The 21,653-nt window shown below is 42.2% G+C and overlaps 1 protein-coding gene across 1 annotated transcript in view; it reads right to left on the bottom strand.

The window, feature by feature from the left end:
• tenm2a (teneurin transmembrane protein 2a) overlaps positions 1 to 21,653 on the bottom strand; it is a 336,697-nt gene that overhangs the window by 24,959 nt on the left and 290,085 nt on the right. Inside the window, exons 14-20 of the mRNA XM_061834544.1 lie at positions 12,959 to 13,081; positions 11,536 to 11,741; positions 10,745 to 10,940; positions 8,686 to 8,787; positions 8,084 to 8,278; positions 6,005 to 6,205; positions 3,932 to 4,117 (exon numbers count right to left, since the gene is read on the bottom strand). Of these exons, the coding sequence (XP_061690528.1) occupies positions 3,932 to 4,117; positions 6,005 to 6,205; positions 8,084 to 8,278; positions 8,686 to 8,787; positions 10,745 to 10,940; positions 11,536 to 11,741; positions 12,959 to 13,081 (1,209 nt within the window). The remainder of the gene's footprint in view (positions 1 to 3,931; positions 4,118 to 6,004; positions 6,206 to 8,083; positions 8,279 to 8,685; positions 8,788 to 10,744; positions 10,941 to 11,535; positions 11,742 to 12,958; positions 13,082 to 21,653) is intronic.

The following is a 21,653-nucleotide window of genomic DNA, read 5'->3' on the forward strand; positions in this document are numbered from 1 at the left end:
CAATACATTGTTCCTCAGCATTGAACCCAAAGTACAAAGGCAGTTAGCAGTGATTGGCTTTTAAATGCAGTTGCAATTCAAAGCAGGGATACTTATGAGGCAACGAGACAGTACAATCCATAGTGGACATTGATTGGCTTGCGTGGATTGCATGCATTGCAAGCCAACAGGGGGATCCTCTCTCTTTAGTGCCACGCCTCAGTCAATACTCACTCACACTAACTAGAATAAAGTGAGATTTAAACAAAGTACTAACTCCACCCTCCCCACTAATGTTTGAAATCACCCTCAAAAGAAGACGAAAGACCCTTGCTTACGGATCGGAACACCCACACTTGTGTGGTTTGCTGTGGGTGTATGGATAAAGAGAGATCATTTGAAAGACAGACAAGGGGAGGAGACGAGACAGCCTGATAGAAAGAATGAGAACAAAGTGCATAAAAGAAAGTTAAACTTAACATTAAAAGAAAAACCTTGCAGTATTCACTTTGTTGGGCCTCACCTTTCCGAAAGGTCATACACTAAAGGTCATAAGTACAGTATAATTTCAGGATTGCGGCATAAAGGTTGATCAGATAACTCTGCACTTTTACGCTGTCATTGCGATTAATCTATAATATATATTCCTTTCGTCCATATTGTTCAAACGTCTTCCCTTTTGTGTCATTTGTTACACATTATTCCTGCTCCCTCTTTAATCCTGGCTGGCCTTTAACTTTTCTTTCCTGGACTGGCTTTCCATAAAAGCTTTTGCATTAAGCATGGAAGGTGAGACGATGCTCTCAACAGCGCTCTGGGGACACGTACTGCCATGCGGTCGGCATGGAATCTGCCACAGGTTCAGCTGTAGGAGTCTACGTTATGCTTCAACCATCCAATAGTAGCGATTCTGTTTAGATTTGTGAGACAGTGAAGAAAATAAGTATTTGAACACCCTGCTATATTGCAAGTTCTCCCACTTAGAAATCATGGAGGGGTCTGAAATTTTCATCGTAGGTACATGTCCACTGTGAGAGAGCTAATTTCAAAAGAAAAATCCAGAAATCACAATGATTTTTTTAACAATTTATTTGTGTGATACAGCTGCAAATAAGCATTTGAACACCTGAGAAAATCAATGTTAATATTCGGTACAGTAGCCTTTGTTTGCAATTACAGAGGTCAAACTTTTCCTGTAGTTGTTCACCAGGTTTCAACACACTGCAGGAGAGATTTTGGCCCAGTCCTCCACACAGATCTCTAGATCAAACAGGTTTCTGGGCTGTTGTTGAGAAACATGGAATTTCAGCTCCCTCTAAAGATTTTCTATTGGGTTTAGGTCTGGAGATTGGCTCGGCCACGCCAGAACCTTGATATGCTTCTTATGGAGGCACTCCTTGGTTTTCCTGGCTGTGTGCTTCGGGTCATTGTCATGTTGAAAGACCCAGCCATGACCCATGCTCAATGCACTGACTGAGGGAAAGAGGTTGTTCCCCAAAATCTCACAATGCATGGCCGCCATCATCCTCTCCTTAATACAGTGCAGTCGTCCTGTCCCATGTGCAGAAAAACACCCCCAAAGCATGATGCTACCACCCCAATGCTTCACAGTAGGGATGGTATTCTTGGGATAGAACGCATCATTCGTCTTCCTCCAAACACGGTTAGTAGAATTATGACCAAAAAGTTCCATTTTGGTCTGATCTAACCATATAACTTTCTCCCATGACTCTTCTGTATCATCCAAATGGTCAGTGGCAAACTTAAGACCGGCCTTGACATGTACTGGTTTAAGCAGGGGAACCTTCCGTGCCATGCATGATTTCAAACCATAACGTCTTAGTGTATTACCAATGGTCACCTTGGAAACGGTGGTCCCAGCTATTTTCAGGTCATTGACCAAGTCCTGTCGCGTAGTCTTGGGCTGATTCCTCACCTTTCTAAGGATCATTGAGACCCCATGAGGTGATATCTTGCATGGGGCTCCATTCCGATTGAGATTGACCGTTATGTTTAGCTTCTTCCATTTTCTAATGATTGCTCCAACAGTGGACCTTTTTTCACCAAGCTGCTTGGCAATTTCGCCGTAGCCCTTTCCAGCTGTGTGGAGTTGTACAATTTTGCCTCTGGTGTCTTTGGACAGCTCTTTGGACTTGGCCATGTTACAAGTTTGAGTCATACTGATTGTATGGGGTGGACGGGTGTCTTTATGCAGCTCACGACATGGAGTAATACATGGAGTGGAGGTGGACTTTTAAAGGTGGACTGACAGGTCTTTGAGGGTCAGAATTCTAGCTGATAGACAGGTGTTCAAATACTCATTTGCAGCTGTGTAAACAAATAAATTATTAAAAAAATCATACATTGTGATTTCAGGATTTTTCTTTTTAGATTATCTCTCTCACAGTGGACATGCACCTACGATGAAAATTTCAGACCCCTCCGTGATTTCTAAGTGGGAAAACTTGCAATATAGCAGGGTGTTCAAATACTTATTTTCTTCACTGTAGTTGTGACTCTATAGCAAGGTGAACAGTGAACAAATAAATAGATAATAGAGAGATACTGTAACCTAGAATTCATAAAGAATTGTACTTACACACATCCCCATATTCTCACAAAACAAATCTAATTGCTCTAGTGTAGCCATTAAAAGTGCCACAAATGTACAAATACAAAAGGCCAGAGACCCTCAGCAGCTCTGTGATTTTTGCATCAGTGGGTTATGAAATTTTCCAATTACTTCAAATGTTCTTAACGGCTTTCATCATTTTCTCCTTTTGTGAAGCAGGTGAAGCAGTACGGCTTCACCTAATACATGACTAGAATACCAGAGCTAGTTATCAGTATTTTCTCGTGTTTGTGTGTTATACGGAAACACTCCCGCATGCATGCACATCCACACTTTCACAGCACAGCGCCTCCACACATCCGATACCACGCTCGGCTCCACGGCACCCCACGTCTGGGCTCAATGACACCGGACTCCTGCAGTAGTGCACTGCTACGACAGGGAGTGCACTACGTGTAGGGAGTTATCATTGAGGCTGACACCTAATCTACATACAGATAGCACCACAGAGTCTACGTAGCCAAGCCAGGCCAAAACCCCACAAATGTAGCAGCTAGCTTCTACCACCACAGGCTAATGAGCAAAACACCAGAGTCAAAATACGGTACCTGCTTTGTCAACCATGCTCCCATGGTCTGCAGTGGGAGAAAACGTGCAAAAAGGTAAGAGATGGGGAGAGTTGGAAAATAAATGATTAAATAAATGCAAGCAACATCATGCAGAGCTGAAATGAACAACAGGCAAACTGAGATAAGCTATGAGTGTCTGCTGCTGGTGAAGTTTGCACCACGCCAAGCTGAGGTTTCTGAGGTTCTTTCATCTCGGGCTGATGCCGCAGTCAAAGCTGGCCTACTTTCTGATGGGGGGAACGAGGAGATCATAAACTGCTGTTCCCCTGTGCTTTCGCATGTGTCGGAGTGAGTTGTGCGAGAGTATGTAAGTGTTGGTCTTATGTGTGTGTATCAGACTGCAATCGCAGCACTTGTGGTGACAGGAAAATGAGACATTGTGACTAAAAGCACTATGGGTGAAGCCAAAGAAGGTGGTACTCATCCATCAAGAGTGACAGTGATGTCAGTATGAGACATTGATTGATTGACATTGGAGAATCACACAAACATAAACCATTCACAGTTTTTCTTACATTTGTGAGGTGAAAAGTTTTGCCCTTTATCAAATAACCCAAGCATTCGTTTGAAAGACTTCCTGGGCTTATAAATCCTCGAAATCCTGAAATTTTGTCCTGATTGGCCACAATCTACATCTGGACCCTTGTTGATCTTCCACACCTTCTCAATTTATTGAACAAAGTATGAATGGGCTGCCAGACACACACTAACACTCGCACGCACACACACATATGCAGTAAAGTGCTCTCACCAATAGTGCAGTGCTCTCCATTCCAGCCCTGGTGACACTGACACTTGCCATCCTTGCAGGTTCCGTGTTTGATGCAAAGCGGGTTGCACACACGCTGGTCACAGCCTGCACCCGTCCAGCCATCCTCACAGCGACAAGCTCCACCCATACACACTCCATGTGTTCCACAGTCTACGGAACACACCTCTGAAGGACCAAAGGGAGATTTAGACATTAAATGTTATCATATATGCACTTGGAAAGTCAAGGCAAGGTGATATTGATGAGACTCAAACATTAAGTACACTTTTCATATGATCCAATACAAAAGCTGTCTAAAAATATTTGCCTTAAAAAAATGGAGTTTAGGTTTGAGTGACATTTAGCAATGTTCATAATTGCTGCTGAACTTTGCTGTAGAGTAGGAATACACTTTTATGAGGAGCCTAATGTCTAAATACAATGTTGGATTTTTCTAGGGTTGGTATTATAATACTAATAAAGGATATATTTTTGATGGCGTCAATTTGATATAAAGGCTAATAGATGGAATAGTTAGTTAGGGGTCATGGACAACCTGAATTTTGTCACAAAAGGAGCGGAACCAATACTAAGTTACTTTATTATGTTTGGTTTCAAATGTGTTGCAGTGTTTATTGCAGTGTGTACAAAAACTTCAATTATGGAGACAAAGCGATATATGAATATTCCCTGCACTTCCATTACAGTAACAATTTTTAGGCAGATATATGTGATGAGATGTGACAAGTTTGTGACTGAGATCCCTAGTGTGCTCGGGATCCAATATGCACAGATGTTTTGATATATATTGTACTTGGTGAGGGATACTGCTGAGTGCAACATTGTTGTTTATATTAAAGTCAAGCATTGCTGAAGTCCAGCTGGTGAGAATCGCTCCCGTCTTTATTTTTTATTAAGGCCCTGCACGTAAAAAGGCTCCTTCTATGTATGCAGAGGATGTTTTTCTTTTCGCCTTTATGATGTGAATTTATTAGAAGGCAGGTGTCACCATATACTGTAATTCTCAGCGTAATGTTTTTTTTGTCCTCATGTATTAAGGACAGTAATGACTGCATTGATACTCCTAAAAGGGAGATTAATTTTCACCAAGTTCTTTCAGAGTTCATGGACATAAACATGGACATCTAATATCACTTTGCTTCAATTCGGCTAAGAAAAATATGCTTAATTCTGTTTTATTAAATACAGCTGGGATATAACAGTAACTAGGGGGAATATGGTATGTCTTACCTCTTTGTCACACCAGTTCTCAGGAGGGTAAGCTGAATTGTATCTTTATAAGGTTTCTTGGCATTAGCTAGCACTGTTGTCTTGATTGCTAGTTCATAGTCCCTATTGTATTTTTTAGGGAGCTATCAATAAATGATTCATAGACATTAAAATAGACAAATAAGTAAGTCTATTATGTGTTATTTAATAAGGTCACATTTATGGATTTCAGCAATTGGCTGGTGACTGGTTGAGGGTGTAAACTGCCTCTCGCACAGAGATAGCTAGGATATGCTCCAGCATGGCTGCGAAACTAGTGAGGATAAGCAGAATTGAAGATGAACGAATGCAAAAAATTGCGGCTTAATCACAATATACATTACTGAGAAAACATTTTGGCAGCCATGTATTTGCTTAGTTTTCTCACAGCAAACTTTTGATTACATTTCAGTTTCCTCTTCATTTTATGTATTTTCTAAAGATCGTTTGTCCTGTAAAGTGTGATGAATTAACACAGTAGTAGTATGTGGTCACAGTTTCCTACATGCTTTGGCCTTTTGCCATTTTTTTGCTTTATTTTCTATTCTAAGAAGACCATATGGTTATTATAGGACTAAAAATACAAATCCAGGACTTTGCCATAATAGTACAGTAGAGCACCCACGCGAGTAATTCAGGTGTTTTATTTGATTATTCCCTTCCAAGATGACAAAACAAAACCAAAGCTGTATAAGTAAATGAATTAGCATTGCATCACTCATCCCACAAAATATATAATTGTTGTTACTTGACGAAACCTGATAATTGCATCTGAAACATCTGGAGCTCTTTGGTTGTACTTACCCATTGAACAGTCAGGGCCCATCCAATTAGGATCACAGCTGCACAGCCCAGTGTCTGGGATGAAGGCTCCGTGGCCATGGCACTGATCCGGGCACTGAGCGCGGGGCAGCTCACAGTGGAGCCCTCCCCAGCCTGGCTTACAGTGGCACTCCCCATTCAAACAGATGCCATTGTTGGAACACGTTGGGTCCAGGCAATCAACTGCATTAAGCCACAAAAATCCAATCAAAAAAGACCAATACAAACGAGGATATGGCACATCAAGAAGACAAAGACGTTATGTGTAGGTGTTTAAAGAAAGAGAAATAACGGGAGGCATGTTTTCATTCTTTCTGTACAGCAAAAGATAATGGAACAAAAGACAAAATTAGCAGACATTATGGAGGCAACTAAAGCACAATATTGAATAGCACCATCTTTTAATTGTGTAGCACTATGAAAGAGCAACAAGCATTGCTAACAAACTGTCATTCTGTGTATGTGTCATACTATATGGGCATGTGATGCGCACGCAAGAGAATGTGACAAACAGCTCGTGCTGGGAAAAACAACAACAAAAATACAGCCGGAACAAAAGAAAACCAATTTGACAAATTACCTCCTCTTGGGCAACAGACCAACCCCCCCCCCCCCCCCGTTCTTCTCTGGCTCACTCTCTTTGCTTGTCCTGCTCACTCAGCCTAACCTTGTCCTCTCTCCACTCCTCAGCGACTATTGAGCCCACCCCCCCTTTGCACACATGCTCACACACTGCAACCTCTGCCCTCCATTTTTGTTTGCCAGGCAGAAAAGGCGAATCACAGCGATTGATTGTCATGTCAGCGGCACTCCAGGTAAATTGTTTGAGGGCTTCTGCTGGGATGAATATCAGATATGACACCAGAGGAGAAAAAATTGATTTGAGGGGAAGAGCACGAGCCAATACTGACCTTGTTTTGCAGCCTGACGTCTTGACCCCTTTGGCCAGTGTCCCTCCTATACATACCCTAGTTTTATTCATATAACCCTACTTTTATTCATATATCTGATCTTTCCTGCTGGGACACACTTCTTTCCTCATTCAAACACTTCTTACTGGTATGCAAATTGACCTTTTTCCTGCAGGTTTGACATCCCCCTTCTTCAACTTTTATGCCATTTTTCCAGATCTTCCTCGTCGATCATTCTGACAACCCAGAGCGTGACAGGCAGGTACTTCTTAACGGAGATCAATAGATGCGATTTAATCCCTTAATAAAAATCTGCGATGTGTATGATGGCTGCAGTACTATCCGTCAACTTTGTGTATGTATGGAGGGAAGGGAACGCTCGCTCAGTGTGAGATCGTGAAGAAGATGAGCTGTCACACCGGAGCTGGGTGGAATGAGGCAGTGGATGTATGATGTGCGTGTTGGGCTGCAAACAACCATGTTTCTTATAAAATAATCACCAGATGTGGAGACACAACGGCTGGGAAAAGGAACGCTTACGCAACCTAAGAAGGATATCACTTGGGGGGGCACGGTCCACTCTATCAATCCAATTCAGTTTTTAATTCAGTTTTATTTTACAAAGTAAATCGCAAAAAGTATTGTACTAGGACACCTGTCAGGAAAATGTGACAAGTCCATCCAGTATCATAGAGATGCTTGAATGTAGGATTTTTCCATTTCAGTGAGCTCTTAAACTTTTTCAATTATTAACAAGAATGGGGAATTCCAAATTGAGTGCAGTGTTTTATTCCAAAGTTTGAACTACATCGCCTTTTTCAAATGCAGGAATGCGAGTGAATGACTACACAGTAAACGTCCTGTTTTTGGTTCATCATTTGCGAACATGCCTATTTGCAGATTTTTTCCAAGTTTTTTTTTTTTTTCTGTTATATGCCAAAAAACTCAGCTCAGCAAATGTAAACAGACGTTGTGGATATATATGTGCCTTCATCCTCACACTCTATTGACTACTACTATTTGAATCCCGTTCCAGCATATCACAGTGACTCTCTTCTTTTAAGATTTGCCACTTTATTCTCGCAAGCCCAAATGACTTTACTTCTACCTCCCTGACTAACCCACAGTCATTAAATTGACCGTCTCTCACCTTCAGCACAGGTCTGCCCTTTGTAGCCGATAGAGCAAACGCAGTTGCCATTGGTGCAGCTGCCGTGGCCGCTGCAAAGAGGGTCAAGGCATTGTGTGAGAGGGACATCACACTCAGGTCCTTTCCAGCCACTGTAGCACGCACAGAAGCCCTTGTCGTACTGGCCGTTGCCACTGCACAGCACGGGGCATGCCGCTGGCAAAACACAGGAGAGGAAGAGGGGAAAAAAAAAGAATAATTAGCCCAATTTTGAGAGAGATTTTTAAAAGACACGCTGCTCACATTCGCACACCATTTTTATCTCACCTTCACCGCACTGGGAGGAGGCTAAATAGAGTGGTTAGGGGACTGGAGAGCGCCGCTGACACATAGAGTAATCAAAGGCAAAAGGTAACTAAACTATTCATCAAAGCTATCTCAGGTGAGAACAGACCAAGGGAGACATTAGCTTGAGGAGCTGCCATTCCTCTTTCCCCGTTTTGTCACCACTCAACATGTCATCTTTACATCACTTAATTGTCCAAAGCCTACTCTTAACAATACTTCCCTACACTACATCACAGTTGTGTAATGGAAGGAATATCATTGTAAGCAGCCAATACCTTTGGAGCAGTCCATGCCATGAAATCCTGGGAAGCAATGGCACACGCCAGAATTACACTCTCCGTTACCATGGCAATTGCGCGGGCACTCTTGCACGGAATCTGCGAGGGAGACAAAGTGTGATAGAGAGGGAGAGAAAGAAGATGGTCAGAAGGCATCAAAGCATTTGTTAAGCCATTGACATCATTCGCTCTTTGAGATCCGACGCGTCGCGCAAAGGTGCTCAAAGTCTCACATTCTCACACATATCACAAGGCAATGGATTTATTCTGATCCAGGGAATTTTTCCACATTGTGGAGTGATTGCATTTGTTTCTGCAGAAGGCTAGTTGCTGTTTTTTCTCATCTTGTATCTGTAACATTTTTGTTCTTGTGTTCTTTATTTTTGTCATGGGGCCACACTGTAGCTATGGTTTTCCTTAGAGGTCTGTTACAACTGTGAACCCCTAAAAAATGTATAATCCCCTCATCATATAATTAGATAAAGTACAAAGAAAAAAAACGAGGGATGACTTGTTTGGAAATATCATTCAATTTCATTTAAAAAGTGGTTTGGTGACAAAAGATGCCTCCAATTGGTCAATATTATTAAAAGTGAACACAATTGGAAATTTTAAACAGATTTTAGCAGGAAAAATGGAGAGGATACACGTGATCTGCTTTTGCCAACTACATAAATGGGTGTGGCGGAACGGGCCATGAGTTTGAAACCTGTGTTTTAAAACCTCCCAATAATTTTGGTACTAGCAGCTTGCTGCTCACTTGAGACCACAAAAGCATGAATAACAACGGCAACCATGGATTGAAATGTATGTTTGAGTGTTACATTTCGGTGTTCTGTTCACTTTGATGTCACCGAATGTACTTTTAGTTTAGAGGAGTTTGTTAATGCCGCTCCATTATGCTTTTGCCAGATCCCACTCTTTCTACTCAAGTGAAAACTGCAAATCCAGCCTTCTCCTCTTTCGTCTCTTTGTCCTCATCTGCTTCCTCCAAATCTCCAACCCTCGTCTGCCTCTTATCCTAATGCCACCTCTCTTCCACTCCTCACATCCTTCCCACCACTTCACCAAATATGGGCCTTACCCCCACCATTATGGCTTTCCACCCCCCCCCCCGCCCCACTCTTGTCTCACTCCACCGTGCCCTTGCCACCTCGGCCTCTGCTCCTCGACAATACTCCTCATGTAAAAGCATTGACATGAGACAGCAAGACGAAAGGATTCTTTCTCACTCCACTTGACTCATTGTGTCATGTTCTCGTAATTGTGCCCTAAACAGACAAGAAATAATTGCAACCCTTCAGGGCCTGAAAACAATTAATTCACATGATTAAAGCAGCATTCAATTTTTGGCAAACAGGGTTGGAACTTTATTACTCTTGGGTTTTTGTTGATGACAATTTAAAATAACTGAGACCTTTTGTATGTATCGCCATACCGTATTGGAAACAATAATAAACTTTATATAATAAATAGCACTGGATCGGAATAGTGTTAAAATGTGCCTTTACAATAGTAAGAGTATTTTAATGTCATTTTTTTAATAGATACTACAAGAGCTGGCAATTTAACCACGATAGTCTCTTTGGTGAGTTGTATTTATTATATTTTATTAAATACAAAATGGCCCATGTTTCGATTAGGGGTGGGGCTTTTGGTAAAAAGCTCATTTGGTTCAACACATTCACTGCCATTGACAGCTTTAGAAGTCAAATATCCACTTTCAGTGGGAGGGCGAGCAGTCATTGGGTTTTAATAATTATCATATTCAATGTATGTACTGGTATGTACTTTTGGATCATGACAAATTACAAAGAATGTCAAATGAAGCTTAAAAATCAAAGAACACTAGGAAATGCCAGAAAAGAACCACAAAAGGAAATCCTCCAAGTCGGTGAGTCACTCGTAGCTATTCATCAACAAGAGAGCAATTGTATCAAATGTATCTTATACTGTAAACGTATACATCAAATCTCAAATCCCTCCATACTAAAGTGGCTAGGCTACACATTCACCAAGCAACTTTTTATTTATTTTTATTTTTATGCTGACTCACCCATGATGTTTGTGCTGAAAGAAACTGTCTCCCTCTCACGGCCGTCATTGTAAAAGGCCAGATGCCAGGCTCCAGCATCCAGGTACTGGACAAACACCGCCTCATTAAGGACCACAGTCTGGATGCTCCTCCTCTCACGTGGAGACTCGACCACACTCCACTTCTCCTTCCCATCCAAACGCTCCATGTAATCGTACTGCAGGGAAACATAGGCGCAGAAAGTTCAGTCAAAAATAAGAACTGAATAGTGTCAAATTAAGTGTTGTTTTTGTATGGCATTTCGTTGTCTACTGTAGGTAGGGAAAATATATACATCTGAAAAATTGAGTGGCTAAAAACTAATCAGAAAAAGCGACAGAAGTCAAGGAAGAGAAGCACAAGGAAAATGTTTATCCTTCTGTAAAACATTACAGAAAGCATCTTAACCGTGGAGCCCATTGTTCACAGGTTTAAGTTTGAAAAGGCTTTGGTTGGCCTAGGACGTGACATCGTCATCTACAAATCAACGTGGCTTTTAATTGAACATTTTATAACTAATAGGAGTGTATAAAAATCACATTACTGTAAAATTTAATTAAATGTAAATCACGGATTCAATTTGTTTTTTCAAGCAATGAGTCAACAAATGAATTACAAAATAGCCCATGACATATGCGAGCACTCAAATGGATTCTTCATGCACGGAACTAATTTCGCAGATCAAAAGAGACACGGCGATTAATAAAATGCTATTTGTGTGATTAAACGTCTAGAGAGTGTCTGATCTCCCCCTTGTTATTGTCACTTTTTACCTGTGCATGTGAGGGGGGCAGGCCCTTGCGAATATAAACTCCAAAAAGGGCATCCTTGCCCAAGGAGATGTTGAACTTGAGGAACTGGGCTTGACTGAGGTACAGCAGGGACCTCCAAAACACACCAGCCGGTACTTCTTGGGTCACTCTCCTCCCTACGTCAATGTTGCCTATGTCTATGCTGCTGTTCCGTCCCGCCCACGGACCTGGAGCGAGGGATAGAGACACTGGATAATCTGAGATCAGAGCCATTGGTTATCTGAATCGATAGTTTGCAGTTTATAGCGAAATAATCTGCTCATAAACTGTATTTGAAAAGCGCAGGATGACAATGTACAAATCTTCTTCGTGATAGCGCGGCACAAATTAGTTTTCCACAAGTGTGTAAGCAGAGTAAGTGTAACAAGAAAAATGCATGGGGGTCCTTAAAAGGGTGAGCAACAATGCAGTGGGCGTGTTGGTGAGTCTGCTGATATTTGGCTGATAAACTGCCAATTGCTCTCCATAACTCAGCAGAGTGGTTAAAAAGCTCTTAGTGATGGCGCAGCTCGTATGGTGCCATAATTCATGGGCATCTTTGAGTTGGTGTGAGCCCATTTGGGTGCAAAGCTCTATTAGCAGCACACAATGTTATTTAAAAGCCTCGAAGGCAGAGGTGGTGTACTGTTCATTACGCGATTCATTCTTTTTTTTTTTTTTTTTTGTAAAATCAAAAGACAATAAGACAGCTAAGAGTAGGTCCATCAATAAATCTGCAAGATGAAAAAGCACGAGGGTTAGATTTAGGAAAAAAAAAATACAAGTACAAGATGCTGTTACTGAATTTAGGGAGATTACTCAGGTTTCTGGAATTGACTTGAGCTGTACTTTCTACTTCTCACTTGGTCGAAAAAAGGCTGGTTGCTGTTTCTATCTCCGCATATGACAACATCAGATAAAAAAAAATGTAAAAAGAGAGCGGTAAAGCCTTCTGTGGTTGAGGTTTGATTTACTGATTGCAATCTTGGGGTATTATAAAAACGGGGACGGCAGCGACATGGAGGAACGTGAACCAGGCGGCATTATCAACGATGGTGGAACACATTTGGAGAAAATAGATATTCCTCATCCGTGGTCCTAAATCAGATTATTATTTTTTTTTGCATGTGTTGTCAGCTATAATAATGATTTGTGGCAAATGCCACCAAGTCTTGCGCAAGCCTAAAAACAACCAGCTTCTGCCATTCCAAAATTCTCCATATAATGTATTTGTTATTGTCGTGTTAGCGTTAGCGTTTTTATTTTTTAATGATATAAGGTATGTCATGATGTCAGTGTATTTGTTTTCTTGTCCTCTTCTGTTGAGTGTTTTTGCCTGCAGTGCATCCATTTCTGGAGCCAAGGGTGCGGCTGTTTCACAGGGCGTGTGTGCTGCAGTTCATACCTCTCCCCCCAGAAGGCAGCGTGGCCACGTCACTGTTCACAGGCACAGCGGCCCCCAGACCGTTGTTTAGCACGGGGCCGTCCGATGGCTTCAGTTGCCATGTCAAACCCAGCAGGTTGATTGCTGCGCACAAAGGGATCGAGACAAGAGTGGGAGAGCATGTGAAGATTTAAGACACGAAAAATACACAGTCTATATGATAACAGACATGCTTGAAAGCTCATCACGCCACAGAGTTACACTGGGCCAACAGTTAAACTGTAGTTTGTCATTCACACAACTACAAGGGCGGCTTTTAGAGAATAATGCTTTTATTCTGTGTCACTGCAGATCAATTTAAAGAAAAAAAAAAGAAGTTGTTAATCCGGTGAGAGATAACTTAAAGAATAAAAGTGAAGAAAGTCTGACAAACCAGACAGCAAACATATAAAAAGTTTCCTTTTTTTTCACGTTTTCTTCCTCTATAAGTCAGCTTCCTGCAATCGTCTTTCAAGCTGACAGCATCTCCTGCTTTTATTTGGGGGCCTTTACACCGTCTCTCAGAGAGCAGATGACAGATTGCTCTCTGAAGAGATCATTCTGTGACTCCTTTGGTTGTCCTCCTCTTTTCCTCCCATGTTCTATTATTGTCTGCTGCTGGAGACGGCCTGTTTGTGCCTCGTGCGCTTAACTCTTTTCTGTCTCCTTATTCAGAACTGCATTTGAGGGATGAACTTCCTCAGACCGAGGTTTTAAAATATAGCGCGTACTCTGAATAATACTGTATGTCTCTTATCTTCATACCAATAAACATGTATCATACAAAAATACATTCAAGTGAATTATTCTTCTTCATATGTAAAACACCGGGGGAAAAAAACAAAAACAAGTTTCATACATGCGCATATTCTAACATTATTACAATAGCAAAGTGTAGTGCAGGCTACATTCCAATCCTCAACTTCAAACGTTCTGGTATTTAGTAAACTCATTAGCGATGATGACTCAGGGTCTTCTAATGTGTTTGTGACTTTTAAGCTGAAATATACAAATTCACAAAATATTAAAATGGAATGAATAATTTTGGCCATGGCATGTTTTTCTTCTGTAAATGTAATCCTCCTTTTTGCGTTTGAATAGTCTTTGATAATGTGAAATGGCTGCCTTGACTCAATAAAGGTTTCAAATTCTTGTCTTGGCTACAGGACTATACAGTATATTATGCATAATACAGGTGTTATGTATGATTCGCTGCCTCGGGCACCTCCGAGCTATTGGGAGTCTGTAACACCTGCATCAGAAACACAGGAATCAATTTCGCTCTTGTCAAATTCTTTCTCCACTTGTCAAAGCTTTGCACACACAGGGAGGAGTGTAAACGTTGCTGAAAAAGCGGATGTAGCTTCAGGATTCGCTGCCGGGGCACACTCATTCTCACTCCAGACGTCTCATCGCTACTTGTCTGTTTTTTGTGTCTTCTTTATTATTCATTCTTTCCTCCCTCCCTAGCTCACAGGCGATGGAAGGTGCTGACACCTGGGCTATGCGCTCGGCCTCCACCAATGTCAGCTCTTTTTTTTTTTATTCTTCACGGGGGAAGAGGTGGGAGGAAAAGGAAGGACGACTGGGGAGACGGCGGGGGAGGATAGTGTCCTTTCTTGTTTGCCATAGCCACCTATTGCCCTTTTCTCTCATGGTGTCGACCTTCATTTGTGTCCCTCTTTTCCATTTTAAGACTCCCCTTTTCCTTCTTATCGCTAACGTTCAGTGGCACACGCAAGCCCAAAGATGGTATCGCCGGGGAAACGTCGATGGAAAGATTACCTATTGAATCAGATGAGGTGTCTGCAGCGCTAAGTCTATTGTGACCAATCTAGGTCACCCCCAAGAACACAAGCAACCGCCGTGCATTTTGCTGAGCTTTGTGTGGAAGCACGTGGATGTGTGTGCTGTTTACCGACTCATAATTGTTCTCATGAATGGTGCAAAAGTCACCCATAGGGGGCACTCTTTCTCCTTTGTGATAGTGATACAAAGCAACAGTTTTTTTTTGCAGTCTGGCAATACTGAAGATAAAAACGGGAATTACAGGAGTATTCTTGCTTCCAAAAACACTTGATTGTGAGAGTGTAAATAAAGGAAAAGGATGTATTTCGCTTTGTTGATATAATTTCATCCATTTTGGTTTTGTCACTTAGGGAGTGTAATTATAGTTTTTAAGATTCAACTGGCTCAAATGCCACAAACCAGGAAGACCAAATTGAATTAAATTGTCAAGTTACAGCTGAAGTACGATATGATTTAGGTTGTGGTCTTTTTATCTCTTGTTTCCTTTTACTCATGTTCACATGCACGCTCGCACACACGCACCAGATCACAAGAAGCAGGTTTAACAAGCAAACGAGTTGGATTAAAAATAGATCAGATGCTTCATGTGGTTTTTATGCAATCTCAATGCATAATTCACAGAGGCAAAGTGCTTGCCGGTATCATCCTCAAAAGACAGCAGCTCAAGAAGCGACGCACGTGACACTGTGACCCAAAAAAAACAACAACAACAAAAAAAAGACAAAACAAAGAGTGAGGGGTGGTGGACAGAGGAATGAGGAGAGGGGATGAAAAGGAGAATGTGCCCGCTGAGCTCAGAGAAGGCCAACGGTCAGGGGCTGCTCGAGGAAATCGTGTCATGCTTTCCAAACATCTGTAGTGAGGGGAAGAAGAGGAAAGAGGAACAGTGAGAATATGAAAAGACAGCAAGAACTGAGAGAATATTAATGCACAAATCTCTGAAGATGAAAAAGAGCAAGAAAATAGGCTGCAGATGATGTTGCAGGAAAAAGAGCGGATGAATAAAAGGCCAGGCAGACGGAAAGAGGAATAGGGAGAAGCAGAAAGGAACGATTTAAGCGACAAATGGCCCCGTATTCATTGGCTGCTTGGGGAAGAAAATGGTCATGATTCAATGTCTGACAGTAAGTGGTTCACAACATGGGCGATCAGACAGAAATACAATGCTTCGATGTCAGCATTGTGTGTTTTGGGAAGTATTTATACATCCCAAATAAAAGGATGTAAATTGATTTCTGTGTTAGTGGACAATACAGAGTGGAAGCGACATAAGGTGACTTTTTTTTCTTTTTTTTTTTTTTTTTTAGTAAGACTGTGCGGCGAATGTCCTGATGCTGGGAAATATTGCATCATCAGCATTAGTCTGTTCTCAGAAATATGTTCAAAAATCATCATTTCCCCCTCCCTCTCTCTCTGTTTAATTCTCTGAAGTTAGCAGTCATCATGACTAATGCAAATAGTTATTAAACAAAGAGAAGTGGAAGTGAACAAATGCAACTGTGTGTCAATGCTGAGCGATGCTGTCACCACGCTGAAATGCCAAAGACATGAATATATGCAGGACCCGAGAGCTGGTTAATACATCACCATACGAATATGTCCCCTAGTGGCTAGGAGCATTCTAAAACGGAGAGGAGAGCATTGGGTATCCGGTAAGTGGCTTTGCGGCAATGGCATGACATCACACTCACGGCAATGTTCCTTTTCTTTCCATGGTCGCACCTTTTATCTCATAGCATTAGTGTAAAAACTTAACTTTCATGCTGCGGCAGTGAAACATTTTGTTATTGGGAATAATCTGTTTCGATACAAATAAACAAAAAGCCAGGAATGTGAGCCTCCCTTGTACACACAAAGGCAGCTCAATTCTCTTTTCCATCTCCTGTGGCTGTCCCAATAAATGTATAATAACTGTTTTAATTTGCCACCAAATGAACAACTCTGACCTCTATTAGGCTGGTAATTGTAGCTGAGATCAGCCCTCGATCCTCTTAATTAGTTTAGGAAGCCTTTTGCTTGCTTTTCTATCAGACGCCCCCATTGACAAGACCGTCATCCGTCACAAATAGTAATTAATGTTGTATTTTGAGTGGCACTTTCACGGATATATCAATTTAACGAGATATTTTCTTATTGAGGCTATAGTTTACAGCTGCGGTGCAACAAGATACTTAAAAGAGTTTCTAGCATTTTACATGAGGCAAAATATACTCAAAAAAAAAAAAAAACGTGTAGTAAAGTGCTAAACAAATCGCAAAAAAAACAAGCATGCCATTAAATGGATACTTTTCAACCATTGTCAATCAAAACTAAGGTTTATCAACCTCGTGAAAGCAGACTTTAGATAAAATATATTTGATGTCGTTAAAGTAAAAGTGTACTTAATGTTGCTTGTGCAGTGATAGCTACAAAGCCTACTTTCCTTTTTATGTGCCCACAATCTGATTGTTTTGTCTGCAGTACTCATATTGGAGACAATAGTGAGAGAAGGTTTTCACTGTTTCAGGTCATCAATTTTCACATCCTTTCGTATGTTTACAAAATGTTATCGTCCATGTATAAAATCAGCCTTCCTTTTTCTGCTGTTCTTCTAGCGATGGCTCGACTGAGACTGACTTGCTGGGGTTAACTATGCTGCAAAAGATCATTTGTCTGCCAGATATTTTGTGTTCATCTGCCCATGCCCCTAATGGCAAGGCGCACACAGGCGGGCACACACACACACACACACACACACACACCACACACACACACACACACACACACACACACACACACACAACACACACACACACACACACACACACACACAGGCATGCACGCACACACACACACACAGAGGAACCCCGACGGGACCTTCTCACCCAGCTGATGCAACCCAACTGAAACTGACTGCAATATAAAAAGGTTGCTCTTCACAGCTACTACACCTGTATCGCACATTAGAAGCGGGAAGTCACTCAATCACGCAGCAGAAGTGGCTTCCTTATTGGCGCTAAGATACTGAGACGACTCCATGCAAATGTGGCCGTGCGTGCACAAGACGCCCGCGAGAGCGTTCGCGTGCACAATGGGCTAAATGAAAGGAGATGTGAATCTGAGCGATGTCCTCCTTTCTGAATCCTCATTTCCTTCTCGGATATCTCTACCTTATCCTCCCCACCCTCCTCTGCCTCGCCCATCCTCTACATTCGCTGTTCCAAATCAACCCATTCTGCCACGTCTCATCTATCTTACCGGCCCACCCCCTCTCATCGATCTGTATTAGAAACAGGATATGAGGAACTATGGTATCTTATCACAGATCAGAGAGCAAGAGAGAATGAGTGAGGGGGAATCAAGGACAGAGGAAGGGAGAACATGTTTTGGAGGCCAAGAGACAAAATGGGATAAAGCAAGAGAAGAGAGGAAAATAAATTCTCTCATCCCTCTCCTCTTTCCAACACGGGCGTAGTGAAGCACTGTGGGCCTAATTGGACTGACAGTTGAGCTTCGATAAGACCCACACTAATGAATAAATGAACAAGTAAATAAATGAATCAAACAAGCCCATGCAAGCTAACACAAGCAATATTAACAATGCTCGGCCGTGATGTCACTGAGGGTGCTAATTAAAGCACGTGATCTTATCCAACCTAAATAATGGTTCAAGGACACACACTGGTGTCACAAACTCTTGTGCAAGCTGTCCACTTGTGTGGGTCGGACAATGAAGATGACCGTTTATCCCTCAGATGCAGATGGCGGAGCATCTTGTGCGTGGCCCTGGCCCTGCCCTTTTTCCTGGACTCGCAGAGGGCCATAAGATTCTCACCTTTCCCAGTACGACAGGCCCTGCTGCTCCAGACACAAGCTCCGTGGCTGATTCTTATGCCCAGGTTCCTGCATATCACCATATGCCCGACTGTGCCTTCACCTTTGCACACACTCACACTAAATGGACGAGGACACGGACGCGCAGACACACACACACACACACACACACACACACACACACACACACACACACACACACACACACACACACACACACACACACACACGACGGCTCACTGGTGCTGGCACGAGCGACACATCCTGACCTCTAGCTGTTCTACCTTGGATAAGCAGAAGGGAAGCCACATGCGGAGGGATCGGATAGTTTGGGGTCAAGGAGCTTGGTTTGGAAAGAAGCCACATTGTCAAAGTTGTAGGTCTGACACAGTGACACATTTCCTGCCCAATAGGTCCTTTTTGTTCTCAGTTCTCATTCTGAAAATGGTAAGGAATCTCAAACTGCAACAAAATAGTTAATCTTTCAAGAGCTATTGCTTACACCCTGGTTTTGTGATTCGCGTGAATATTTCAATTAACATTTTTTTTACTGTTCCTTAATGTATAAATGTACTTACTTTTCCTTACTGCAGGAAATTGTCATCCCAGAGGCACTTTGTGTCCCCCTCTTAAATCAGAAGGAACTATTTCAAAATATGACTTTTGTAAATTTTATCCAGCAATGGTCTATGGATACTGCATGTGTGCAAGGTGGCAAAAATGATTGTTTCTCTTTTTAAAATAAATAGTATTAAGCATATTACACAATAGTCAGGCTACTCGTAAAGAATCTAAAGTGACTGTGATCAGGTTCACGAAAAAAAGACAATTACTTTTCAGTTGCACATGACTAAAATGTAGTAAACAGAGGTAGTTTTCCTCTATTTGCCTTGAAAATAATTAAATATATGTTTAAGGCTGGCGGCACGGTGGATCAGCTGGTAAAAGCGTTGGCCTCACAGTTCTGAGTACTCGGGTTCAATCCCGGCCCTAACTGTGTGAAGTGTGCATGTTCTCCATGGGTTTTCTCCGGGCACTCTGGTTTCCTGCGATATCCCGAAAATATGCAACATTAATAGGATACTCTAAATTGCCCCTAAGTGTGATTGTGAGTGTGACTGTTTGTCTCGATGTGCCCTGTGATTGGATGGCAACCAGTTCGGGGTGTACCCTGCCTCCTCCCCGTTGACAGCTGGGATAGGCTGCAGCACTCCCTGCGACCCTTGTGAGGATAAGTGGCAAAGAAAATGGATGGAAGGATGTTTAAGGCATCATGTGCAACTGATGTACATGTCGGCAGTTCAGTAAATGCAAATTATTTTTTTTCAGTGTTGGAATTGTGAGACAACCATGAGAAATTGAAAGTGGCTTACACCCATGAAGGCCTGACGACACATACAGAATGCACACACGAACGAATGTGTATGTTTAATGTGTGTGTGTGTGTGTGTTTTTTTTCCATCAGCAGTAAAGATACCATGTGGAACATGTCCCATATTTGGTTGGCCGTCAAAAACACAAATGTGGGACATCCCTGAAAAGTTGACATCAGCACCAGCGAGCAAGTTTGCTCATTGTACAAACTTAACAGTGCACCCGAGAGTGTAAGAATGCACATTGACGTGACCTCCATCTTTCATGCGTGGATCGAGAAGTGGTCCTTGTTCTATTCACTCTTTTAATTTCCAATAATCAAATCTTTCTTGTTTCTTTTGTCATCATGGCCCTGTTGATGTCCTTCACAGTCACTCCGTCCTTCTCTGACTCTGCCCCACTCCCTCTCTTCTGTGCTCTGTGATCAATTAAGAAACATTAGTCCCACTGATATAGCAGGCGACATAACCTCAGGAGGCTGCCTTCCCCTTCATCTCTCCTCTTCTCAGTTTCTCCTCTCTGCGCCGGACTGTCTTGTCAGTCCTAAAAGCAGCCTCCATGACTTCACCCGCTGCTCTAGTAAGCCACCCTTTTTGGAGTAAATCACCTTCCCTCCACCACAGAGCTGTTTGCCCTCGCCTCTTAGGGTGCAGACAGTGACATAGCAGCCCCAGCCTCACTCCTCTCTGTGTCTTCAGTCATCAGTCCTTCTTTCCTTTCCCGTTTAAGTTCTGGCATCATGGTGACAGTGACACATCTCCCTTCTTCTCATCTGCCCTCTCTGCTCCAAACTCCATTACAACCATTTCTCTTTTTTTATTGTTTTTTTTTTTTTTTTTTTTTTTTTTGCCCTTTTGCCTTACTCTGTCGGCAGTTTGCCATGCACGATGACGGACCTGCATCTGCTCCTGTATGCCAGCTGCTCACCTGTATCCTAGCAACAACCTTTCCTTTTGCTCCGGTGGATGGAACAAGTAAAGCAGGCGATGGGCAAATGGAGAACAATTACTCTCATTTTGTCGTTTAGGACAATCATGCCTTCACATTAGGGCAACACAGTCAATGCTGTACAACAGCAAAAACAGTCAAGGAATGGGCAAGCGTGAACGAACGAATACAAGCAAGTACACAATGTTGTCTAAATTTGTCACCCACTTGGCTTTTGGAAGATCAACTTGAAATCGTCTAAAATTTGATCCGTTCTTAAAAGAATGTTTGAGAAGTTCTGAAGCTCCCCTAATGGTCTAAAAAAATGTGACAAAAAATATTTGAAGGCCATTTACATTCTCATGGTAACACATTGAGAACCAAGTTTCACCATCCTGTGGCTCGTGCTCACACAAAAAAATGCACATACACTAGCAAAGAAAAAAAGTGCTGTTCAGGCACATGTGTCCTGGTGTAATTTATGAGGGGGGCTCCTGGGCGAGCGCCTCAGAGAGGTCCTCTTCACGCTGCATGGCTCTGGGCACTCTGTTCAATCCTGCCTGTAAGCACGGTGCTCTAGATACGCACACACGCACACACACACAGCATAAAAACAATGTCGAAAATCCCCTTATGAGCGGTGAACTCTTTCGGCTGAAACTCACTGCACGATTACCGCAACAAAAAGCTAGGTAAACACAAGGGTTTCAGGCTTGGCAGCTCTGATAGAGCTCTGTTCAGCTCAGACAAAACA

Source organism: Syngnathoides biaculeatus, chromosome 11 (genome assembly GCF_019802595.1).
Source record: "Syngnathoides biaculeatus isolate LvHL_M chromosome 11, ASM1980259v1, whole genome shotgun sequence".
Classification (NCBI taxonomy): domain Eukaryota; kingdom Metazoa; phylum Chordata; class Actinopteri; order Syngnathiformes; family Syngnathidae; genus Syngnathoides; species Syngnathoides biaculeatus.